The sequence below is a fragment of the Micromys minutus genome, assembly GCF_963924665.1.
Source record: "Micromys minutus genome assembly, chromosome: 1".
NCBI lineage: Eukaryota > Metazoa > Chordata > Mammalia > Rodentia > Muridae > Micromys > Micromys minutus.
Genome location: NC_137969.1, coordinates 75871145 through 75892230, shown reverse-complemented (window position 1 = coordinate 75892230; position 21086 = coordinate 75871145). Strand labels below are relative to the sequence as shown.

Here is a 21086-nt window from a genome sequence, read left to right as displayed (position 1 = left end):
ATGATCTGACTTATCTATGTGGGCAAATTATATCAATTGGATCAGAATTTATTTTCTGGTGTTTTCCTTTACGTGGTGACTCAATGCTTAAGGGAATTGTGAGAGGGTAGCCACCGCAGAGACCGTTGTGGGCCACCCAGGTCAGAAGCAGCCAGGGTGAGCGGAGCAAACGGAACAGCCTGGGTCAAAGGAAACCCAGGTTGAGAGTACTTGGGATAACGTGGAGCCACTGAGATAAAGATACCCCGCAGTACCATGTGGCCTTAATGGTGCCTGCACTAGCATGGATGGGATAAAAGGTTACCACATTTTTCATATTTACCGAATAGGGTAGGCTACACTACCTAAATAAACTGATAACTGGGAAACTCACAGACATTAGCCAAATGAATTGCCCAAGCTCATGTAGTCATAAGGTAAGGGACAAGATCTCAACTAGTCTCAGACCCAGATAATGATGAAATTAAGAAAAATGGGGAGTGGGGGGAGCTTTTTAGGATTTAAAAAAAAAGAAGAAACAAACAACAACACAAAACAAACAAACAAACAAACAAAAACCCAAAAAACCAGTGCCTCTAACCTGACTGAGTTTGATTCACAAGACCCAACCTTGGAACTCATTCCTTGAGGTTGTCCTCTGAGCTACACACATATGCTGTAACACACCCAAGCCCCCAGATAAATAAATACAACTGAAATTAATCAAGCTGGCTAGAGGTATCGCATGCTTATCATCTCAGCACTCAGAAGGATAAAGCTTGGACAGCAAATTCAAGGCCAGCCTGAGCTAGGCAGCAAGAACTTCTCAAATAAACAAATCGCAGTTAGACGAGAAAAGAGACTACAAGTTTAGGAGTATCTGATGGTATATAGTGAGATCCTATCTCAAAATACTGCCAACAACAACAAAGCCCTGATTTATTATAAGTTATGTTGTGTTTCCTAAAAGAAAATGAGGTATAATATAATCCCTAAATGTTTATGGTCTATTTTCTATCTTTTAGGAAAAAAATGTACTTAAAAAAACCAAAAAAAAAAAAAAAAAAAAAAACCAAAACAACAACAACAAAACCAAAATAGGAGGCTGAAGAGAAAGCTCAATGGTTACAAGAACTTGCTGCTCTTGCTGGGGCCTGAGGCTGAGTTCCTATCACCCATGTCTGTTGACTCGCAATCACCTCAAACTCCAGTTCCATGGGGGGGGATTTGATACCTCAGTCCTGCCAAGGACTTGCACACATGTGAATATACCTGCACACACATGCACACAATTAAAAATAATAAAAATAAATCTTGAGAAAAATCTTTCTTTTAGAGTAAGTTGGTGCATCTTTTATTTCAGAATTGAGGACCTAGGGGTTAGCATAAAGAGCAAGCTAAATCACAACAGTTTTACTGTTAGTGTGAATGGCTGTTTTCCACCTGTGTCCCCAAGAACCAAATAGCTTCTGCTAGAAACTGCTAGATCCCATATCCACTTGCAAAATGTAAATCAGAATTTCCATGTAAAACTGATGGAAGACTTGAAGCCGAGTCATCTTACCCTCAATTAAAGGGAAAAATCATGATCTAAACATCTAGCAACTCTTGTTTTCTTGTTGCACTGGAGGTCAAATCCAGGGCCTTAGGCATGCTAAGTAATTGTTCTACCACTAAGCTATGTGCCAAGTCCTAATTATATTCTATGACTTAATTTTAAACAATAATTTAAAAGTCAAGTAGACATGATTTGGTCTTTCAGAATAATGCAAAATATATTGCTAGGTGTGGTGGCACATACCTTAAACCTAGCACTTGGGAAACAGAGGTAGGTCAATCTCTGAGCTTGAGGCCAGCCTGGTCTATATAGTTTCAGGACAGCCAGGGCTAAACAGTTAAACCCTGTCTCAAGAAGACAAAAAGAGAAAAACAAAGCAAGCAAGAAACACACACACACACACACACACACACACACATACACACACACACACACACACACACACACACACACACGTGCACGCACAGGGGATGAGGGAGATGGCATTGGTAAGTACTATCTGGATCTTTCCCATCCAACCCTACTAAAATTGATTGTGGATTATTATTTCTGCAAAGTGACTTGCTCTCCACTTTCATATATAGAAACTAGATATTGTTGACTCATCCTACACTTAGCCTTTCACAGACTTCGTCTGGGTTCAATAATTTGAAAAGAGAATAAAGCATCTGTCAGACAATGAAATAACTCACAAACTATACTTTTTCAATTTGTTTCTAATCCTGTATCATTTGAACATCTTGTATCTAAGAAATGTAAATAAGTGGAAAGACAACGGAAGTACCTTTCGTTGATAGTATCATAATTGACTTTAAGTGTTCGTCATTATTGTATGTGTATGTGCAATACCTGTGTGAGTATGGGCACATATACCATACCACACAGAAGCTCAGAGCATAATTTTCAGGAGTCAGCTCTCCTTCCCACAGTGGGATCTAGGAATTAAAACTTGGGTTATCAGGCTTCAATGGCCAGCTCTGTTATCCACTGAGCCCCTTCCTGGAACCTCAAAATTTACTGATAGGCATAAAAAATATACCTTTTATATTAACAAGCTAAAGTCAAATATACTAATTTTGGCACCTTTGTTAAAACAGAACCAACCTTGGTTTTTATGCCTTTTAAAAGCTTCATGTTTGCTTAATTTTCTGACTAACTTGGGTATTCAACAATGTCACAGAATTTTATGCTGCTCAATAAGGGAAGCATGCTTGACCCATCACAGGTACAGTTGGCACACACAACCACTATAGGTTCTTTTACTTTAAACAATTTCACAAGGACTTTAGGTCCTACAGCACAAATGCCTTAAGGTTCACCAGGAAACAGACCTTAGTGCTTTCCTGACCTCTCAGTATAGGGAGAAACAATCATCACTGGGGTTTAGGACAGCCTAGGATTGTTAGGGGCTGGAATGTAGCAATGCCTATGACTGCATAGCAAATGCTGGACCATTCATAGTGCCCCTAAGCACTGCCCCAGAAAACAAAAACTAAAGCTAATTTTGGTACTTTCTATCCTGATAGTAATCAATTACTGTCATTATACATACAAAATTACCCATTATTATTAAGTACAAGGGTTTTTAGAAATTTTTTATTTATTTATATTTTATGTGTATTTCCTATTATTTCATCTTATTATTTCACAAAACCCATATATATATACATATGCTTACTTTTTTCCCCCTGAGGCAGGGTAACACTGTGTGGCCCTGGTTTACCTGGAACTTACTATGTAGACCAGGCTGGCCTTGAACTTACAAAGACCTACCTGCCTCTGCCTCTGCCTCTGCCTCTGCCTCTGCCTCTGCCTCCTGACTGCTGTAATTAAAGGAGTATATCACCATGCCAATACCACTCAAAATTTTTTACTCAAAAAAAAAAAGGAACCCGCTTCAATTTTCAAATTTTTGGAACTTCATATGAAAGGCAAATAAGCCTCAACTTACTTTCTAATGCTCACAACGTATACTTTATTTCTCATATAGTTTTCCTTTCTAACAAAATTCACTTTAATACTTGGTTTGTTACTGATAAATTTTGGTATCTTAAAAATGCCTATGTCTTTAAGGTGCTGGCAAGATGGCTCAGTAGGTAAAGTGACTTTCCTTTCCAAGCCTAACACTATGAGTTCAATCCTCAGAATCTACACAGTGGAAAGAGAGAACTGATCTCACAGTTTTCATCTGACTTTCACATGCGTGCTCCTGGCATGCCTGCATGTATGTATCTGTGCACAGGCATACACACAAGACCAATAAAACTAAAAAGACATTATATATATGAAGACATTATTTTCCTTTTTACTGGCTTTTGTGCTTTATGACCATTGTGAGGCATAGTACTGTGCACAGCATGAATTCACAGTAAATGTTTTAATGGATATTATTTTGTAACCTGATAAAATCTTCTTGTTAACTATTAAGTATAAGAAAATATTTCCCCATAAGGAAAAGAAATCAGAGGAATTTTTGCCTGACTTTCTTTCTATTAATATAGCAGAGAATAATAACTTGTTCCAAATACCTAACTATATTTAAGATGCTTGAATTTATTAGATTATACCACAGTATTATTAACAAATATGCTACGGTTACCATTGCTGGAACAGATATTTATAAAGTGCAGGTTGACTAGTTCTACCCATAAATAGTACACATTAATCCCAAGTAATTAAATCAGAGTTTTCAAAGGAACTAACACCCAAACTCATACTCCTTAGGATGCTGAAGCAAAATATATCAAAGTATTATAAATACATTGGTGTGAGAACTAGGCACATGTTCCTTCCATGATGAACATTTTGACAGCTACCATCATGCCCAGACAGCAGGACATACAGTACTCATTATCACACTTGATAACTATTTTATGCTGTGTCTTCACTATGCTAAATAAATATTAACTAAGAGAATTAGAGTGTTAACATGTCCTAAATGGCACTGACTTTAGAATTTGACAGCGTAAGAAAAGGAACCAGGTTATAAAGTACTTTTGCTGCCCTACATACAGAAGTTGATTATTGCAGTGTTGAGTAAAGAATACTGAAAAAAATCAAATAACAGAAGGAAATGATTGAGTGAGCATGCTAGTATGGCTAAATAATTACTAGGTTTACATAAAATACTGGTTAACTATATACACACCTAAAAAAAGGGAAAGCCAGGGGTCTATAAGCATAGGTTCATTTTGGCACACAGGAAATTTCTACAAAAAAAAATCAAAGCAGGCATAAAATTCAGTGGATTTATTAGAATGTAGTTCAACAACTTTAAAAATAAATATTTGCTCCTTTTCAAATAGTTTTCCAGTAAAATAAAGGACCGCTGTATATTTGCACCTCTCAGAAATGCTCCTCTCAACCCGCCCCTCTGCAGTAGGCACTGAACACCACTCTATTGCCAGGAAGGGAGAGAAAAGCTACAAGCACATTAGCTTCCCATTTGAACGAGTGGGGAAACACTGGACTGCACGGAGCAGGATTAGAAAGCGACCGCAGACGCTGCTTAAGCACACTTGACATCAATAACCTGAAGCTCGAGGGTCCCGTGAAGAGCCCTCATGAGGAGACTGATCGGAAGTGGAAGTGGAAGGCTGACGCTGGGCCTGTGCTAGCTCTTGCTGCCTCTGCTGCTCAGCCTTCTTAAGCCTCAGCTGCTGCAGGCGCTTACGGAGCAAAGCTATCTCAGGCCCCCTTAAAAATTCTGACACAGATAGGAAGAGAAAGAAGAAAGTAACACGGCAAGAAATAGCATAAAGTTGATTATACACTTAAAAAGGGAAAGACTAAAAAAGACATGCTTTAAAAAGAAATATTAAGTCATTAAATTATGAGACAGACTATACATATACAACCAATGCTTCTCTTTAATTATCAGGAATCAGACACACGATTTCTATAAATATTTAAGTAACCAAATTAATAAAAATAAAATAGTATATAAGCAAAACACTATTTTAATTTTATTTTATAGTTCTTTATACTATGATACTACAGACTGAATATAGGGCGTAAGCACATATTTGATCACTGTACTACACACTTATCTATTTAGATTCTAAATGAAACATTCAATTAGTGACCATTTTTCTTTTCTTTGTACAGAAAAATAACAGAAATAATAGCTATGAGATATTAATTTAAATAATCTAAATAAACAATTTAAGTTACTTTACTAATTTCAGTCAAGTAAAATTAAAATTCAATAAAACAAGTAAATAATTATATATTTAAAAACAATTATTAGAATGCATTAGAATTTTTAAGAATGAAAGTTGTATGTCATACCCTTAAAAATGTTTCTTTTTATGTTGGAATTGACATTTACCTTTTCTATTTTAGCTCAAAAAGATTTATACAATATTTTCTTAATATTTTCTGTGGAAATGATTCAGATGAAAAAAATTACACAAAATTCTGCAAAGAGGTAGTTGTACACCTCTTACATATGAAGCATCCAGGACAACAAAACATGGAACAGAATAATCCTTACTTTTCTGGAGTTTCCATTCTGATGGAAAATAGACATCTGTGAATGTGCATTATATGCACATGCACATATAGCTCTATATATGTCCATGTGTACCCTACATGAAAGGGAGAGAGTGCTGTTTTGTGAATAGTTTTTAGCCTTCTAAGGTGCTACTTGAGCACAGCCTCGAGGACATGAGGAAGTAAGCTCCATGGCTCTCAGGCAGGAGCCGTTCCAGGAGGAGGAAAGGGCACAGGAAATGCTCACAGGAAACATGGGCGATGTGAGAGATGAAGGCAGCATCTTCTATCTATTATTTATTACAGTGAAGAATAGTAAATTCAACTCTGGAAAGAGCTACTACCATCCAAGTGGAGAAATTAACTAGAGACTGAATGTAAGTGCCAAGGATTCCTAACAGAAACTTGTATGTCACTTGTGATGAAACTTCAGGGTTCCCGATGACAGCCAAGAACTGAGCCAGGAGTTTCAATGTTTAAGGGAAAGCAAACAAACAAGAACCAAACAAGAAGAAGCCAGGACAGGGTGGGCACAACCAAGTGATCAAAGTGCTATAGGTCAAGTGAGAAAAGTGTGTCCACAAAGGACGTAAACTTCCAGTGTGTTCACTGTTCTGATACACTCCTGAAAAGGATACTGGCTGAGACCTGACAGCTGCCTTTTGCATTGTGTATGTCAACGGCGAGCCTGAAGACAGCTGCCATGATGTAGTAACAGGAGCCAGAGGCATCCTGCAGCAGATTCATCACGTGAGGCGATGAAGAACAGGAAGTAAACACTGCAGAGTGTTGAAGAAGCAGAAGTGTTGAACAAGAGGGAAGTGAGGATGGTGAGGAAGAAAAGTCAAAGGGAGAAAGTTCCTGCTGCTAGAGTATGATTAATTGAGAAGGGAAAAAAGACAGTACATGAAAAGAAGTAGGTGGGTGAGGACAGGCATTGCTGAACAGACCAAGGACATGGAGGAAAATTACCTTTCGAGAGGAATCTAAACTGCACCAAAGGGCCGGCAAAGGATGTGGGGAAGGATATTCTCAGTGGTAGACTTGGTAACACATATTTCCTCTCAGTGACACAACAAATTGAATTTATTATCCTCTCATGCAAATTTTGTTATTTGGGGGAATCAAGCATGTTAGTGTGATTAACTTCTTAGTAATGTGGCCTCTGATTATAAAGAACTGTCTTCAACCATCTAATTAAGAGCTAATGAATAATTCATCTTGAGTGAGAGATAACCCAGACCCTCCAAAAGACAAGTACTAACTAGGTACACACTTTCTTCTGTGTGGATACTAGCTGTTAAGTCAATAATGAGCACGCTGCAATCCACAGAACCAGAGATCAGTTATAAAGCAAGGGCCTAGAGAGAACAAATACATGTTCCCAGAAAAGGCAAATGGGATGCATAGTTATAGATAAAGGGGGCGACAGTGGGACAATCAAGCGGAATAGAGAAGCTGGGGTAAGGGAATATGAAGAGAGACAGCGAAAATTAAAGACTATTTGAGTGGTAGTATGGAAAAATAATATAGTAGAAGCTTCCTAAAACATATACATACATGTATGAAGATGATCTAGATAAAACTGCCAAATAACAGGGGAAACAGCCTCAACTGGACATCTTGTCAACAAATGCAGTTTCCAGTACTGGGATTAGGTTACATCTAGCTGAGTTGTTGGCTGTTAGACAAATTGATAGCAAGGCACTATTGCTGAAAATACCTACACAACTCACTGAACATAGAGAAGTCATGCCAGCACCTATTCAGAGCCTTCACCCCGCCCCCAAACAGTGTTCTTGGTTCTAGAAGGTGCTCTAAATGGTACTGAAGGAGAAACAATACCAACCCAGCTAAAAACTCTTTGATCTACAATGGTGTCCTGCCTGCAATGTATGCTAATGTAATGGTGGCACAAAGTTGGTAGGAGTAACCAACCAATACCACACGCCCCGAGATGGAACCCATAGCCATATTGCTTGGCTGTCCAAGAACCTAAGACTAGAAAGCTCAAGGACCTCGGGGGTAAAACCAAGTACTATGATTCTACTAAAGGATTGTAGTAATAAATGACTCCTAATGACATTCTCCTATACTCATAGATCAGCCATCATTAGAAAAGATCCCTCTTGCAGATGGGAACAAATACAGAAAGCTACAGCCAGACAATATTCAGAGAGTGAAGAGACCTCAGAACATGCAGCCCTAAATGGGATATCTCCATCAAATCCTCCCTCTGAGGGCTCAGGAAAAATCTATGAAGGAGGAGGCAGAAAGAGTGTAAGATCCAGGGAGGGTGGACACAACAACAAAAGAAGGTCTTCTAAATAAAACAGGACTAGCAAACATGAACCCCAGAGACTGAGGCAGAGGCAGCATGCTCAGTGGGGCCTGCACAGGTCTGCATCAAATGGATACTGAGAGCTAAAATAAAAGTAGACACATACCCTAATCAATAACCACCTTGCAAATGAAAATTTAGTTTTCTTCGAGAAAAAACAAACTACTGGGGAAACAAACTACTCTTCAGTGTAACCTGCCTTCTCAGCAGTGGATGGCCAACATAAAATGAAAACAAGGGCATCTTTGGCGATGGATTCTCTCATAATGCTGGTGTCAGGGCTTTTCCCTTTTTTATCTTTTTTTGCTGTTGTTTTTATTTTTTACCCCACAAATCCTTTGCATACATATAGTGGCTTCCAATTTCTCATTTTCAAGCGATTCCTGTGTGCAGACAAGTTGATCTTTGTATATGTATCTGTTTCTTATGCCTCTTCTTGGGTTCTTTTCCTTTGGTGTGTTGTTTTTGTGTTATTCCAATTTTCTTGTTTTTGTTATATTATTCAATTTTGTTATTATATCATAGATGCCTGTTTGTTTTCTAACAGAAAGGAGGTGCTTCTAGATGAGAGGATGAGTGGGAAGAACTAGGAGGAGTAGACTGAGAAGAAACCAAAATCAGGATATATTGTACAAAAAAAAAAAAACAACCCATTTTCAATAAAAGAAAAAAAGAGTGAACAATTAAAGTATCATTAATAGTCTTCTAATGTTAGTTCTTCCTAGAAAATCTACCAGTACCAAGGAGAATACTATGAACTGACAAATACCTTATACAGTGGCTTTAAAAAGTGTTCCACATCCCATATTTTAGTCAGTATATTAATAATGCTGTTAGCACAAAGAAATATGATAATATATTAATTTACAAGGCAAAAGAGTTAGCCCAAGGCTAATCAAGTACTGAATTAAAAATTCTCAACAGACATATCAGATTAAATAAACAATTCCACTTACCAGCTTGGAATACTACAGCAGAGATATACAGACTCACATATGCTCTTAAAATATATAACTATATATAATTTATATAGGCATATAAATGTTTGTAGCTTAGTTTTTAAAAATAAATCCAAATTGAAGGGTAACAGAATAAATATTTTGGTTGAAATGTTTATAATCACTCAAAAAACCACTAAGAACTGCTACAGGGAATCTCATGTACAAGATGACTAACCCTATTCTCATTTTCTTCTCAAAGGCTCCTGCATATTCCCACTAATAGGTTTAATGTCATTAAGACAGGAGAAAAATCAAAACACCTAGAGTTGAGCCAAGAAAGAGCCACTTGATTATTGTTTCATTCCACACCTTTAGAAGACACAGGGCCAGCCTTCTGAACAATGGATTGTGTTCCTATCTAATTCTGTGGAACTGTATATATTTGCTCTCAACTGTTCTTCCAGTTCTAACCTGTTTCCTATCTTGGATCTGTTACGATCCTATTTTAAGGAACTACCATATAGCTATTATTCAGGCTTTGAAAACTGTGCTTTACTATATACTGTATGGCTCTCTATGTAATTCACTAGTAATATTTCTACAGAGCTAAATTTAGTGTAAGGATGATACGTAGTTTAAAATTGTTAATTTAAATAGTTATGTGTAAGAATCCACACACAGGCCTTACTAGCTACATATCTTCTGGTAATGGAATTCTTGAAGTCTGAGTGACCTACTGAATTGTAAATTTAAAGTTCCTGGACATGACTTCAGTCTCAGAGAGTCTCTGTTCCAAACTAAATGTTGCAGGCACTGAAGTCACCATTTAATCCAAAGTTACCACATTCTCTAATCATAGTTGTAAATGGGTTCAAAGTAAATTCACAGGAGGAAAACAAACTATCAGTAGTCTCTCACCCTAAGCTTTCTAGCACAGAAAATATTTACAAATTATGTAGCAGATGAAATGATAGACAGTGTAGCCTAGGAAACAGTACTGATATCTTGGGAAGAGAAGCCCACAGCATGTCAGTGTGCTCTCGAGACACTGCACCAGGGATCTCCCAGCTCTCCCTCACTGTGCCCCCATGTGATTTTTATCCTGCCAGGATTCTGACCTGGTATATTCATTTATACTTACAATAAGATTTTAGAAACATCTGTAAGATATTTTAAAATATTTTTATAACAAGGCAAAAAATTATCTATATAATTGCACAGCAAAGCATGGACCCCAAATGATAGCCTGGGAATCTAAGCACAGCACGTCTCCTCCACGTTGTTCAGTGCACAGCTTGTTGGGTAGTGGTGCCTGGTTATCATTTAGCACTCGAGCAAAGGCAGGAGAGCTCCAGATGCTCAGATAGGAGGATTTCATTCAAAGCTTAAGGATCTCCTTCCCCACAAAACAGTTAATAAAATCGGTTAAAATTCTAAAGACTAAAATATAAACATACACTGCCTTAAGAACGATTTCACGTTTCTTTATGTTTATGCTATTGCTTTGGAGACTGACTACTGGTGGAGGGAAAAGACACTCTGATTGCAGACTCAATGGGCAATGACTGCCCTATCTTCGTAAGAGTATAGGCTCGTGAAAATAAGTAAGTCACAAACAAATAATTAAAATGAAAAAAACCAAAAAGCTTAATAAGTACTTTTGTGAAATAAACAGGAAGGTTTTTTGTTTTCTTTCTTTCCTTCCTTCCTTCCTTCCTTCCTTCCTTCCTTCCTTCCTTCCTTCCTTCCTTCCTTTCTTTCTTTCTTTCTTTCTTTCTTTCTTTCTTTCTTTCTTTCTTTCTTCTTTTCAGATGCAACTTCTTAGGGAAAGCAGAAATGAAAGAGGACTCTATAGGACCACCCTCAGAAATACCTAGGCTAAAGAACATCTTTCTAATAAAGAGACAGTAAGGAAACTTTGGCACGCACGGCAAAGGAACTAAGAGGAAGTCATCACTCCTGGCACATGGTGATGAATGACCTGGGGACAAAAGATCAGAGTGAAACAAGTAGAACTCAGGTGCCAGTCCAGGCCGAGCAGGAGCTCAGGTCTGCACTGAGAAGGTCCAGTGTTTTCTTTCGTAGCTCTATTTCTAAACACAATTAGCTTTCAGAGAGTGGTATAGACAGTCGCACTGTAGGAGCTTATTAAAGACTTTCAATGCTTGTTGTGGCCTCTTGATGGAGACTCAATTATAAAGGAACAAGAGCAGATGCCTGGAGGCATCGCAACTACAAGCAAGGAATGGCACTGAAATGGAAAGAGTGGAACAGTTTAGATACAGTGACACTAAGACTTGCCGATGAATTGAGTAGAATACAAAGAAAGCGAAGAATTCAAAATTACTCCTGAGTTATTAAAATAAGCAAATTAAAATTAAAGCATAAAAGAACTGGTAAGGGCTGGTGAGATGGTTCAGCAAGTAAGGGCACTTTCCACCAAGTTCAACAATCTCTGGGAAGTATGTAGTGGAAGAACAGAACAGACTCATGAAAGTTGTCCTCTGACCTACACACACGTGCACACAGCACAACTATCATCAAGTTTTGGAAAAGTTTAAAAGGACTCGGGTGGACCATTAAGGGGATGGGAAGGGCAGGAGGCTGCATTACTTTTATTTTGGACATATTATTAAGTTTAAAATCACTGAAGACAACCAAAATAGAGTCCCAAGTAATAATTAGACAAAATTAATCTGAAACTTAGGGCTGTAAGACAAGACTTAAACGTTTTTGGAAGTCATATATTAGAGGAAATCGCAGATGGGTAAAGTTGATGTAGAAAAGAGAGTCATTCTAAGAGGTCAACCACAATACTCAATCAAAAGTAGATAGGAAAAGAAAAACTAATGATAGTTATTCGGAACTCAGCCATGCTGGATAGTAAGAGCAGATAGCAAATGTGGTATAAATACCAAGAAAGGCAAGAAGAGAAAGACTGTTAAATGCAACTGAATCAAAACTCTACAAAGGCACTGACAGAGAAATGTTCTCATGGTTGGCACAATGTAACTCACTGGTGACTGCCAAAAGTTCTACAGGAAAAGGAGGCTGAAAAGCAACTTTGAGTCAGTCCATGAATAAATGGGGAGGGTATGAAAATGAGGTTGCAGAGAAATGAGGAAGTGAAGAAGTATAGCTGCCTTATTTGGAGGAATGTAGGATGGTCAAGAAAGCCTTTCTTTCTAAGGAAAGAGATAATGATGTTTGAGGTCAGAAAGACACAGGAAAAAAAATGAAGCTGGGAAGGCATGGGAACAGGAGTCTAGTCCCTGGCAGCTGCAAAAGTCTGCTTCAAATTGCTGCAGCTACAGTTCTCTGGGCAACTTACACGTGGGCACTAGGAAGTTGAATGGTCAAGGAAGTAAGTGCTCTCCTTCACTGTGAGGAAGCTTGCAGCTTATGAAGGGGAGAAGGGCAAGCCATAGTACTTTAAAAGCCATAAGGGGTAATAAGCATGCAAAGGCACTGAAAGACTGCTCTGACAGTGTTCACTGAAATTTGTGGTGTCATTTTTATCATCATCACCAGAAGATTCAGGTGTTGACTACGGACCCTGAAGCACTGAAGCAAGTTTTCATTCTGTCTGTTGTCAACTACTTAAAATGACAAAGGAAAGGTGTAAACACGTACATAAAGATGTACCACGGCAAGATGAGTACAGTCATTTCCACATGTCTAGCTTTATACAAGGTGTTAACAGACATCACAGCTCTAGATTCACATTCCTACCAACCACATTCTTACAATGGACAGTTCCCAGTGTCTATTAAGCCATCTGGATTTGGATAGGCTTACAGTTGAAAGGTTAGATTCTAGGACATGAAAGGGCTACTACCGAACAACCGAGTAATCTGCACCTCACACCAAATCATTCTCCTCAGAAGTGTTACAATTTTAGACACAGGAAAATATTCTAATCATAGCTTTAAAAAGTTAAGCAAAATTCTCAATCTACTAATTCAAAAACATTTCATTTCTTTGAAGTTTTTATGGACAAAGGTACCAAATACTATTCAAACAATGATCATATGGCCATCACAAAAGTATTCTTCAGTGCATCAGATACTAAATGTACTTTAGTACATCAGATACTAAAAGGAGTCCAGTAGCTTAAACTACAGTATAAAAAATGCACAGTATAGTTAAGAAAAAATATTTCTTAAAAGACCCCCAAAATATTTAACTCACAAATGTATTTAAGAAACCACTGGGACTAGTTGAGACTCAGTAGAACTTAAAACTAGGCTACAATCTTTTTAGCTAAGTTTCCCCAATAACTTATAATTGCTTACAGTCTTTCGGAATATTTGTAATAACACTAGCACTTTAAAAATCTTTTATCTTGAGGCTTCAGAAGTCAGGAGCACTTGTCCTTACAGAGGACCTGGATTCAGTTCCCAGCACCTGCATGGGCGATCGAAACTGGTATAACTCCAGGTCCAAGGAGGCTGATGCCCTCTTCTGACCTCCTCCAGCACAAACACAGTACAAATGCCTATGTGCAGGCAAGACAGACACTTAAGATAAAAACAAGTATTTTAAATGTTCTACTTCCAACTTCTTTGATCCTGTGTCTCAAACCATTCAAGTATCTTATTTCCCCTCAAGCTGAAATGCCATGTAAAGGGCGGGTTTTCTAATGTGGCTTTCATTTACTGTTTTCATAAACTGTGCATAGTGTTAGCCATTATGCAGCTAACCCTGACTTCTATTCCCACAGACAATGAGTATTAACTATCAAAAATGAAAGATAGTGATAAAACAGTACATAATTTAAAATACCCCATTATCTGGGATCTGGCATCAGTGACAACTTGGAGGTGAAGCTGTTAGGAAACTGCCAGAGGTCTTACTTTAGGTACCAGCATTATTACTGTCTATGTCCCTTGCTAAGATTTTTGTTTTGTATTAAGTAAAATGCCTTCTTAAAAGAATTTAAAATAAGAAATTATTTTTATTATATTTATACATGTATAACTAAAATTTCAAATAAACTATATATTTACTGAAATTATTGTAAATAGGAGTATATTCTATAGTTGGTGTGGGAAAACCATGAAATGTTACTGTATTGAGAGAAAAATATGTTAACAGAATTTATGAATTGATATTTTTTACTAACATCAAGAACCATAAAGACAAAGAATTGGTAAGATAATTCTTTCTCATATATATAGTAGAAAAATAATTCTTCTGGTACAGAAGACTATGTTTTTGAGAAGGGACCACTGCAGATCCACTATTTTGAATATATTCAAAGTATTTAATAATTTGAAAAAAATTAAAAATATAAATACAATGAAAATAATAATGAGATATATTTTCCTGTCATTTTAATATAGACATAGAACTTAGTAAGTCTAGAACAGTATTTTGGTTAATAATGGTTTATAAAATAATCTTTCAATGTACTAAACTACATCAAAAAACTACCTGCTATTACCTTAAATAAAATTACCTTGTGCAAATTAAAGATTCACTATTTGTAAAAATGATTTTGGCTATTCCAGCAAGAAGTTACTGTAATTTAGAATCTTTCAAAACAGACTACAGGGTGTTCCTTGTCAGAGGTCACCATATAAACAACCTACTTGAAGAATAACATCCTCACCAGATTGATGATGTGTATGGTGTCCAGAAGCCTCAACAGGCTGCCTTGGTTCACTGTCTGGAGACGACAAAGAGGTGGGGTGAGGGCTTTCTATGGCGGCTGCAGCCGCCTGAGCCTGAACGGACGCTGTGGAGGACGCAGAAGGCTGAAGAAGTGCAGCTGGTGCATCCACATCCATTGCAGTTTCACCTACTTCCAAATTAGGACTTGATGGAACCGTAGGAAGAGTTGACACATCTGGCTGACTTGTTCCACCTTCAGAAGAGCACATATTAAAGCAAACCAAAATTTCTAAAAGATCTATTCATTCCTAAGTTAGACATGAGTGCTTGGTGACATGAACATCTGTGCCTGCAGAGGATGCAGGATCTCCATAACTGGAGTTACTGAAAGCTGTGAACACCCATGTGGGTTCTGAGAACTGAACTTGGTTCATCTTCAAGAGCAGTGAGTGCTCTTAACTGTCTCTAAATTGCTCTTGAGCCATCTCTCCAGCCTCAAACTCAAATTTTAAATGCAAAAATAAATAAACACAAAATAAACATCTACATAAATATTCAGAAACACACACCAACATAAAATTTCTAGTTAGTCTTATGTCAACTTGACACAAGCTAGAGTCATCTGAAAAAAAAAATAAAAGAAATTTCAATTGAGAACATGCCTCCATAAGAGCCAGCTGTAAAGCATCTCTTCCTTAGTGTGATGGAGAGGGCCCAGCCCATTGTGGGTGGTGCCATCCCCGGGCCAGTGGTCCTGGGTTATAAGAAAGCAGCTGAGAAAGCTAAGAAGGGCATCCAGCAAGCAGTACTCCTCTGTTGCTTCTGCATCAGCTTTTGCCTCCAGGTTCCTGCTCTTTTTGGGTTCCTGTCCTGACCTCTTTCAAGGATGAACAATGATACTGATACTTCCCAGATTGCTTTGGTTATCGCAGCAATGGAAACCATAACTAAGACACTTAGTATAACAATTATAACGACTGGAGGTTTGGTCCACCTAATCAAATAATCTAATCACAGGGAAAAGAATCAATGACACAGTCTTGTTAAAATAATCAATTTTGTACATGTACTTTATGCTCATTGTAACTAGTAAGATCTTTTTTTAAATGAAAAACGTTATTTTAAAAAACAAAGATAAACGTACAAATTTTCAGCATTTTTGCATAAAAGTATACGAATACATTTTTTAAGGTTGTAATTAAGTATTTGTGGGTACATATACATACACATATGTATATATGTAACAATAATATAGGAAAAGAGGCTATTAATTTGAGGGGATAGGAGAGAAACTGGGAGGGGCTGTAGGGAGGAAAGGGGGATGTGATACAGTTCTATTTTAATTAAAATATATTCTTTTTTTTTTCTTGAACTTCACACAGTTTTTGAGTTGTTTTTGGGGTGTTCAGAGCTTTCTGGGGTTAGAATCCCATTATCAGTGACTGCATATTATGTCTGTTCTTTTGTGACTGGGTTATCTCACTCAGGATGAGATTCTCTAGATGCATCCATTTTCTTAAGAATTTGGTTAAGTCATTGTTTCTGATAGCTGAGTAGTATTCCATTGTGTAAATGTACCACAATTTTTGTATCCATTCATCTACTGAAGGACATCATAGGCACAGGAGAAAATTTCCTGAACAGAACACCAATGGCTCGAGCTCTAAGATCAAAGATTGACAAATGGGACCTAATGAGACTGCAAAGTTTCTGTAAGGCTAAAGACACTGTCAAGAAAACAAAACGGCAGCCAACAGAGTGGGAAAAGATCTTTACCAACCCCACATCAGATAGAGGCCTAATATCCAAGGTATACAAACAACTCAAAAAGCTAGACACCAGAGAATCAAACCCTATTAAAAAATGGGGTACAGACTTAAAGAAAAAGTTCTCAATTGAGGAATATCGAATGGCTGAGAAACATCTAAGGAAGTGCTCGACATCCTTAGCCATCAGGGAAATGCAAATCAAAACAACCCAGAGATTCCACCTAACACCAGTCAGATTGGCCAAGATCTAAAACTCAGATGACAGCAGGTCTTAATTCACTCTATCACACCTTAAAAAAAAAGCCAAGCAATGACAAAAATGTATTCGTATACTTTTATGCAAAAATATTTAAAATTTGTACATTTATCTTTGTTTTTTTAAAATAAAGTTCTTCAATTAAATAAAAAGAAAAAAAAAGAAAAGAAAACCCTAAAAAAAAAAAAAAAATCAATCTTGGGCCAGAATGATAGTTAAGCAGTAAAGGAAACTTGCTGACAAGTCAAACTGAGTTTGAAAACTGACTACTCAAAGTTGTTTTCTGACCTCCGCATGCACACTCACACATATACACACACCAAACAGATAAATAAAAAATTTTATTCTAATTATATGCATACACTTATCTTTAGAGTTTTGCAGACTTCCAATTTTCAAAGTGTTTTGAAAAGAAATTTGAAATTAGCAATCTTTGGTTTCGTGTGTTTTGAAATAAGTTAAATAGCTGGGTCTAGTGGAATCTGAACAGAGTTTTGACTCCATTGGTTACAAAAGGAAGTTCAGTTATCAGATAATATCAACAAAAACTACCCGTCAGCTGGGTGTGGTGATGTACAGCCTTAATCCCAGGACTCCAGAGGCAAAGGCAGAAGATCTGAGTTCAAAATCATCTTGGTCTATAGTGCATGTTCTAGGACAGCCAAGCTACAGAGAGAAACGCTGTCTTGAAATTCAAATAAATAAAACAAAATAACCACATGGACCAACCATACAAACAAAATTCAAAAACAAAAACAAAAAGCTATCTTCCACAAGCAGTTCTGCCAGCTCTCTAGTTAGTTAACCAGTAAGACAAATTACCTCTGGGCCGCGGTCTTCCTCTTCCTCTGTTGCTTTGTGCAACTTCACTTGCCTCTTCAAACCACCTTGATAACATATCGGACATTCTCTGCATCAATGACACATTGGGACTTTGCTCTCCTATTACAATAAATTTTATCAGTAAGTTTAGCAAAAAATCAGGATCTTTAAATAATACAAAAAACCTAATTCTGAAGGCCTTTAAAGTTTTAGAAATTAAAAATCAAATTGCCTAAGTAATTTACATGAAGATAAAATGTCATCAGAGTCCCCATCACATCATATAATAATTATATGATGTGTTCAGTAAGACCTTCAAGAGCATGAGTTCTCCTATCCACCTAAGCCTGTGCTCTGATAATTTTCTATCTCCTACCCCTGCTCCATCACTGGTTATTTACAGTTATAAATGTGCTCTAGGAAGGGCTTATGAACTCTAAGTGGAATAAATTTTTTTAAAAAAGGCTTGCTTTCTCACTACAACATTATCAAACACAGACATAAAATAACCTTGGTCTTTACCTCAGTTCTGCTAAAACAGTTCTTATTACCGTCAAGTCCCAGGTATTTGATGAAGTTAAGTCCATTCAGAGTTGTATGGACACAGATATTTGCAACTAGCTGACAGAAAATGGATTTTGTCTTTTCAATGTTTCACCTTTTCTTTGTTCAAATAAATGTTTTTGTTTGCTTTTCCTCTTTAAGGGCATTTTATTTTGTTGCACCATGGGAAATATTAAAAACAGTTTATGTTCTTACAGTGCTGGGTACATCAAGGGCATGAAAATTCAACACTCATGTGGCCGAAGCGGAAGGTTTGGGAGCTTTGACTGCTGTTACAAGCAGTTCTGTCGTGGAGGCCACTGGTGGGCTCCACAGCAAGAATGAGAGCCGTCAGGTACAGAGCAAGATCCGGCTCAAAAGTCAAAACAAATAAGCAAAGAGCATGGGGTCAGATAAAAGATGTAACAATTATACAGTTATATTAATTCTTTCATTTGGTCTGTTTTTTAGAGACAGAATCTCTTCGTTCTATAGTCCAGGCTAGTCTGGAATTTATTATGTAGTCCTGGCTGTTCTTGAATTTGCAATAATCCTTCTGTCTCAGGCTTCAAAGGCCTGGGATTACAGGCATGGAAGCGACCATTACATACATATTGCAACTTTATATTTAAGAATATTATAAAACAAGTACAATATGCTTAGAAATACTGTTTTAATTATAAAAGGTTTAATAATAGAGCACAATTTTGGTTATATATTTATTAAATAAAATATATTTAGATAAACTGTTTTAAAGCTATATATATCTATGTGGATATATGTATACATGCTTGTGTGTATGCATGTGTGTGTGTGTGTATATATATATATATATATATATATATATATATATATATATATGTAAAAATGTACATATCCAGTGACTCAGCCATTCCATTTCTAGAAATTTATCCTATGACGTTTTTGCACAAATTTACCAAAATATTATTTTTGTATTAAGATTTCATTGTAGCATCATTTATAACTGAAGGTAATGGAAATAAGGGGTGGAGAGATGACTCAGAGGTTAAGAGCACTTGAGGATAGAGGTTCGATTCCCAGCATCCACAAGGTGGCTCAGGACCATCTATAATTCCAGTGCCAGGGGATCTGGTACCTTCTTCTGACTCCACAAGGCACAGTATGGTATACATGCATACAAAAACATTTATACAGACAAGATAAATAAATCCTTAAATACCACATCACAAAAAGCTGGCCAAAGTATAGTTACCATCTCGTTCTCGTTCACTCTCTGGCCGTGCCCTGGGACCAGTATCTGACCAATCACCACGAAGTCTCAAGCGCTTAACTGGAGGCTGTCGTAACTGAAAGGTAAATCAATCATAAGCAGATTTTATGTGAGTCTCAAAAAGAATGGGTTTGCTCTCAGCTTTTGTTTTGGTGATGGAATTGAATCCAGAACCTCTTTCATCCAAGGTAAATGCTGTACCATTAATCTCTAGTCCTCAACTCTTACTTTAATGGAGCATTTGCATCCCCAAATTGTCTGTAAGTATGGAAATGAGATGTTAGAGAAATACATACAACATTGCTAACTGCTGTATCTGTCTTCCACAGTGCTTGTGATAGTAACCATCCACTAGTGTTACAGTCCATACTTACTACTGTCAGCCTGAAAAGCACAAATACAAACACAACTTCGAAATTCTGTGCATGTAAGCAGGCTTTACTAGTGCCAGTCTGCAATCCCAGATGAGGCAGGAAGATCATAAATTCACGACCTATTTAAGTTATGAATAACAACAGCGTAAGCAACTTACTGGCACCTTGTCTCAACGTTAACTAGAACAAGAAGAATAGAAAGAGAAAGGGGAGGGGTGGCGGTAGTGTTGTCCAGACGAGATATAGTTCCGTGGTCGGACATGTGCTTCAGTTTAATCAGGAACAAGGAGAGGGGTGTGAACATGGAGAGAAGAGAGAAGAAGAAATGATTGAACCACATATAATGACTTCTACACTATCCAGCTGACAGGAGGACAGTCAATCACTTTGACGTATCACACCGTAATGATAACACACCTAACTACGACATGATACTTTTTCCCTTTCTGAAATTCTTATTCTCTAGGCTTCCCCTATGTCTATTCTACGCATTCATCACTTGCTTTAAACTTTCTCCGTTTTCTGTCATTGTTCTTAGCAAGTAACTTTTTCTCCTACTCTTAAAAACATAGAACTACCATATGACCCAGCTATACAATCCCTGTGTGTGTGTGTGTGTGTGTGTATGTGTATGTACACAAAGGTCTTTATGGCCTTCCACAGAGATGGCTTGCACATCCATGGTTACTGTTGCTGTTCTCAAATGAACAGATCATAAACATGTGGTACACAGACACAGTGAAGTAAAGAAAAGTGGAACCATAGCATCTGAGGGAAAGGTAGGCCTGGCAAGTATTAGATCAAGCAAGGAACACAAACCAAGAAAAACCTGCATGCTTTTGTAAACTTGTATATACACATGGAAATGTAGCTAAAGTTAAAAAAATTTAGAAAGGAGACCAAGAAAGGTTTATATTAGGTGACAGGATAAAGTGTAAGCAAAAGGATGCATTAGTGATTCTTTTTAATCCCATTCACCACTAGAGCAAAAACAGTTAGACATGACTAACCTTACTGATCCACTTCAAAGAGTGATTTTTTTCCCCAAATTTGTTCTACAATATACAAAATATGGCTTGAAAGAACATAAAATAAAGCCCTGTAGAAACGGCACAAATTTTCTCACCTGAATTCTATGAAT

The 21086-nt window shown here is 37.2% G+C and overlaps 1 protein-coding gene across 7 annotated transcripts in view; it reads right to left on the bottom strand.

The window, feature by feature from the left end:
- The window catches only part of DCAF6 (DDB1 and CUL4 associated factor 6), a 104417-nt gene that overhangs the window by 43356 nt on the left and 39975 nt on the right, over positions 1 to 21086 (bottom strand). For 4 of the 7 annotated variants that reach the window (XM_080935480.1, XM_080935483.1, XM_080935481.1 and 1 more), the window contains exons 8-10: positions 19554 to 19647; positions 17777 to 17896; positions 14928 to 15182 (exon numbers count right to left, since the gene is read on the bottom strand). In XM_080935480.1, coding sequence (XP_080791606.1) covers positions 14928 to 15182; positions 17777 to 17896; positions 19554 to 19647 — 469 coding nt within the window. Of the gene's footprint in view, positions 1 to 5069; positions 5244 to 14927; positions 15183 to 17776; positions 17897 to 19553; positions 19648 to 21086 lie in introns of all 7 variants that reach the window. The other 3 variants (XM_080935477.1, XM_080935478.1, XM_080935479.1) reach the window with 1 other exon arrangement.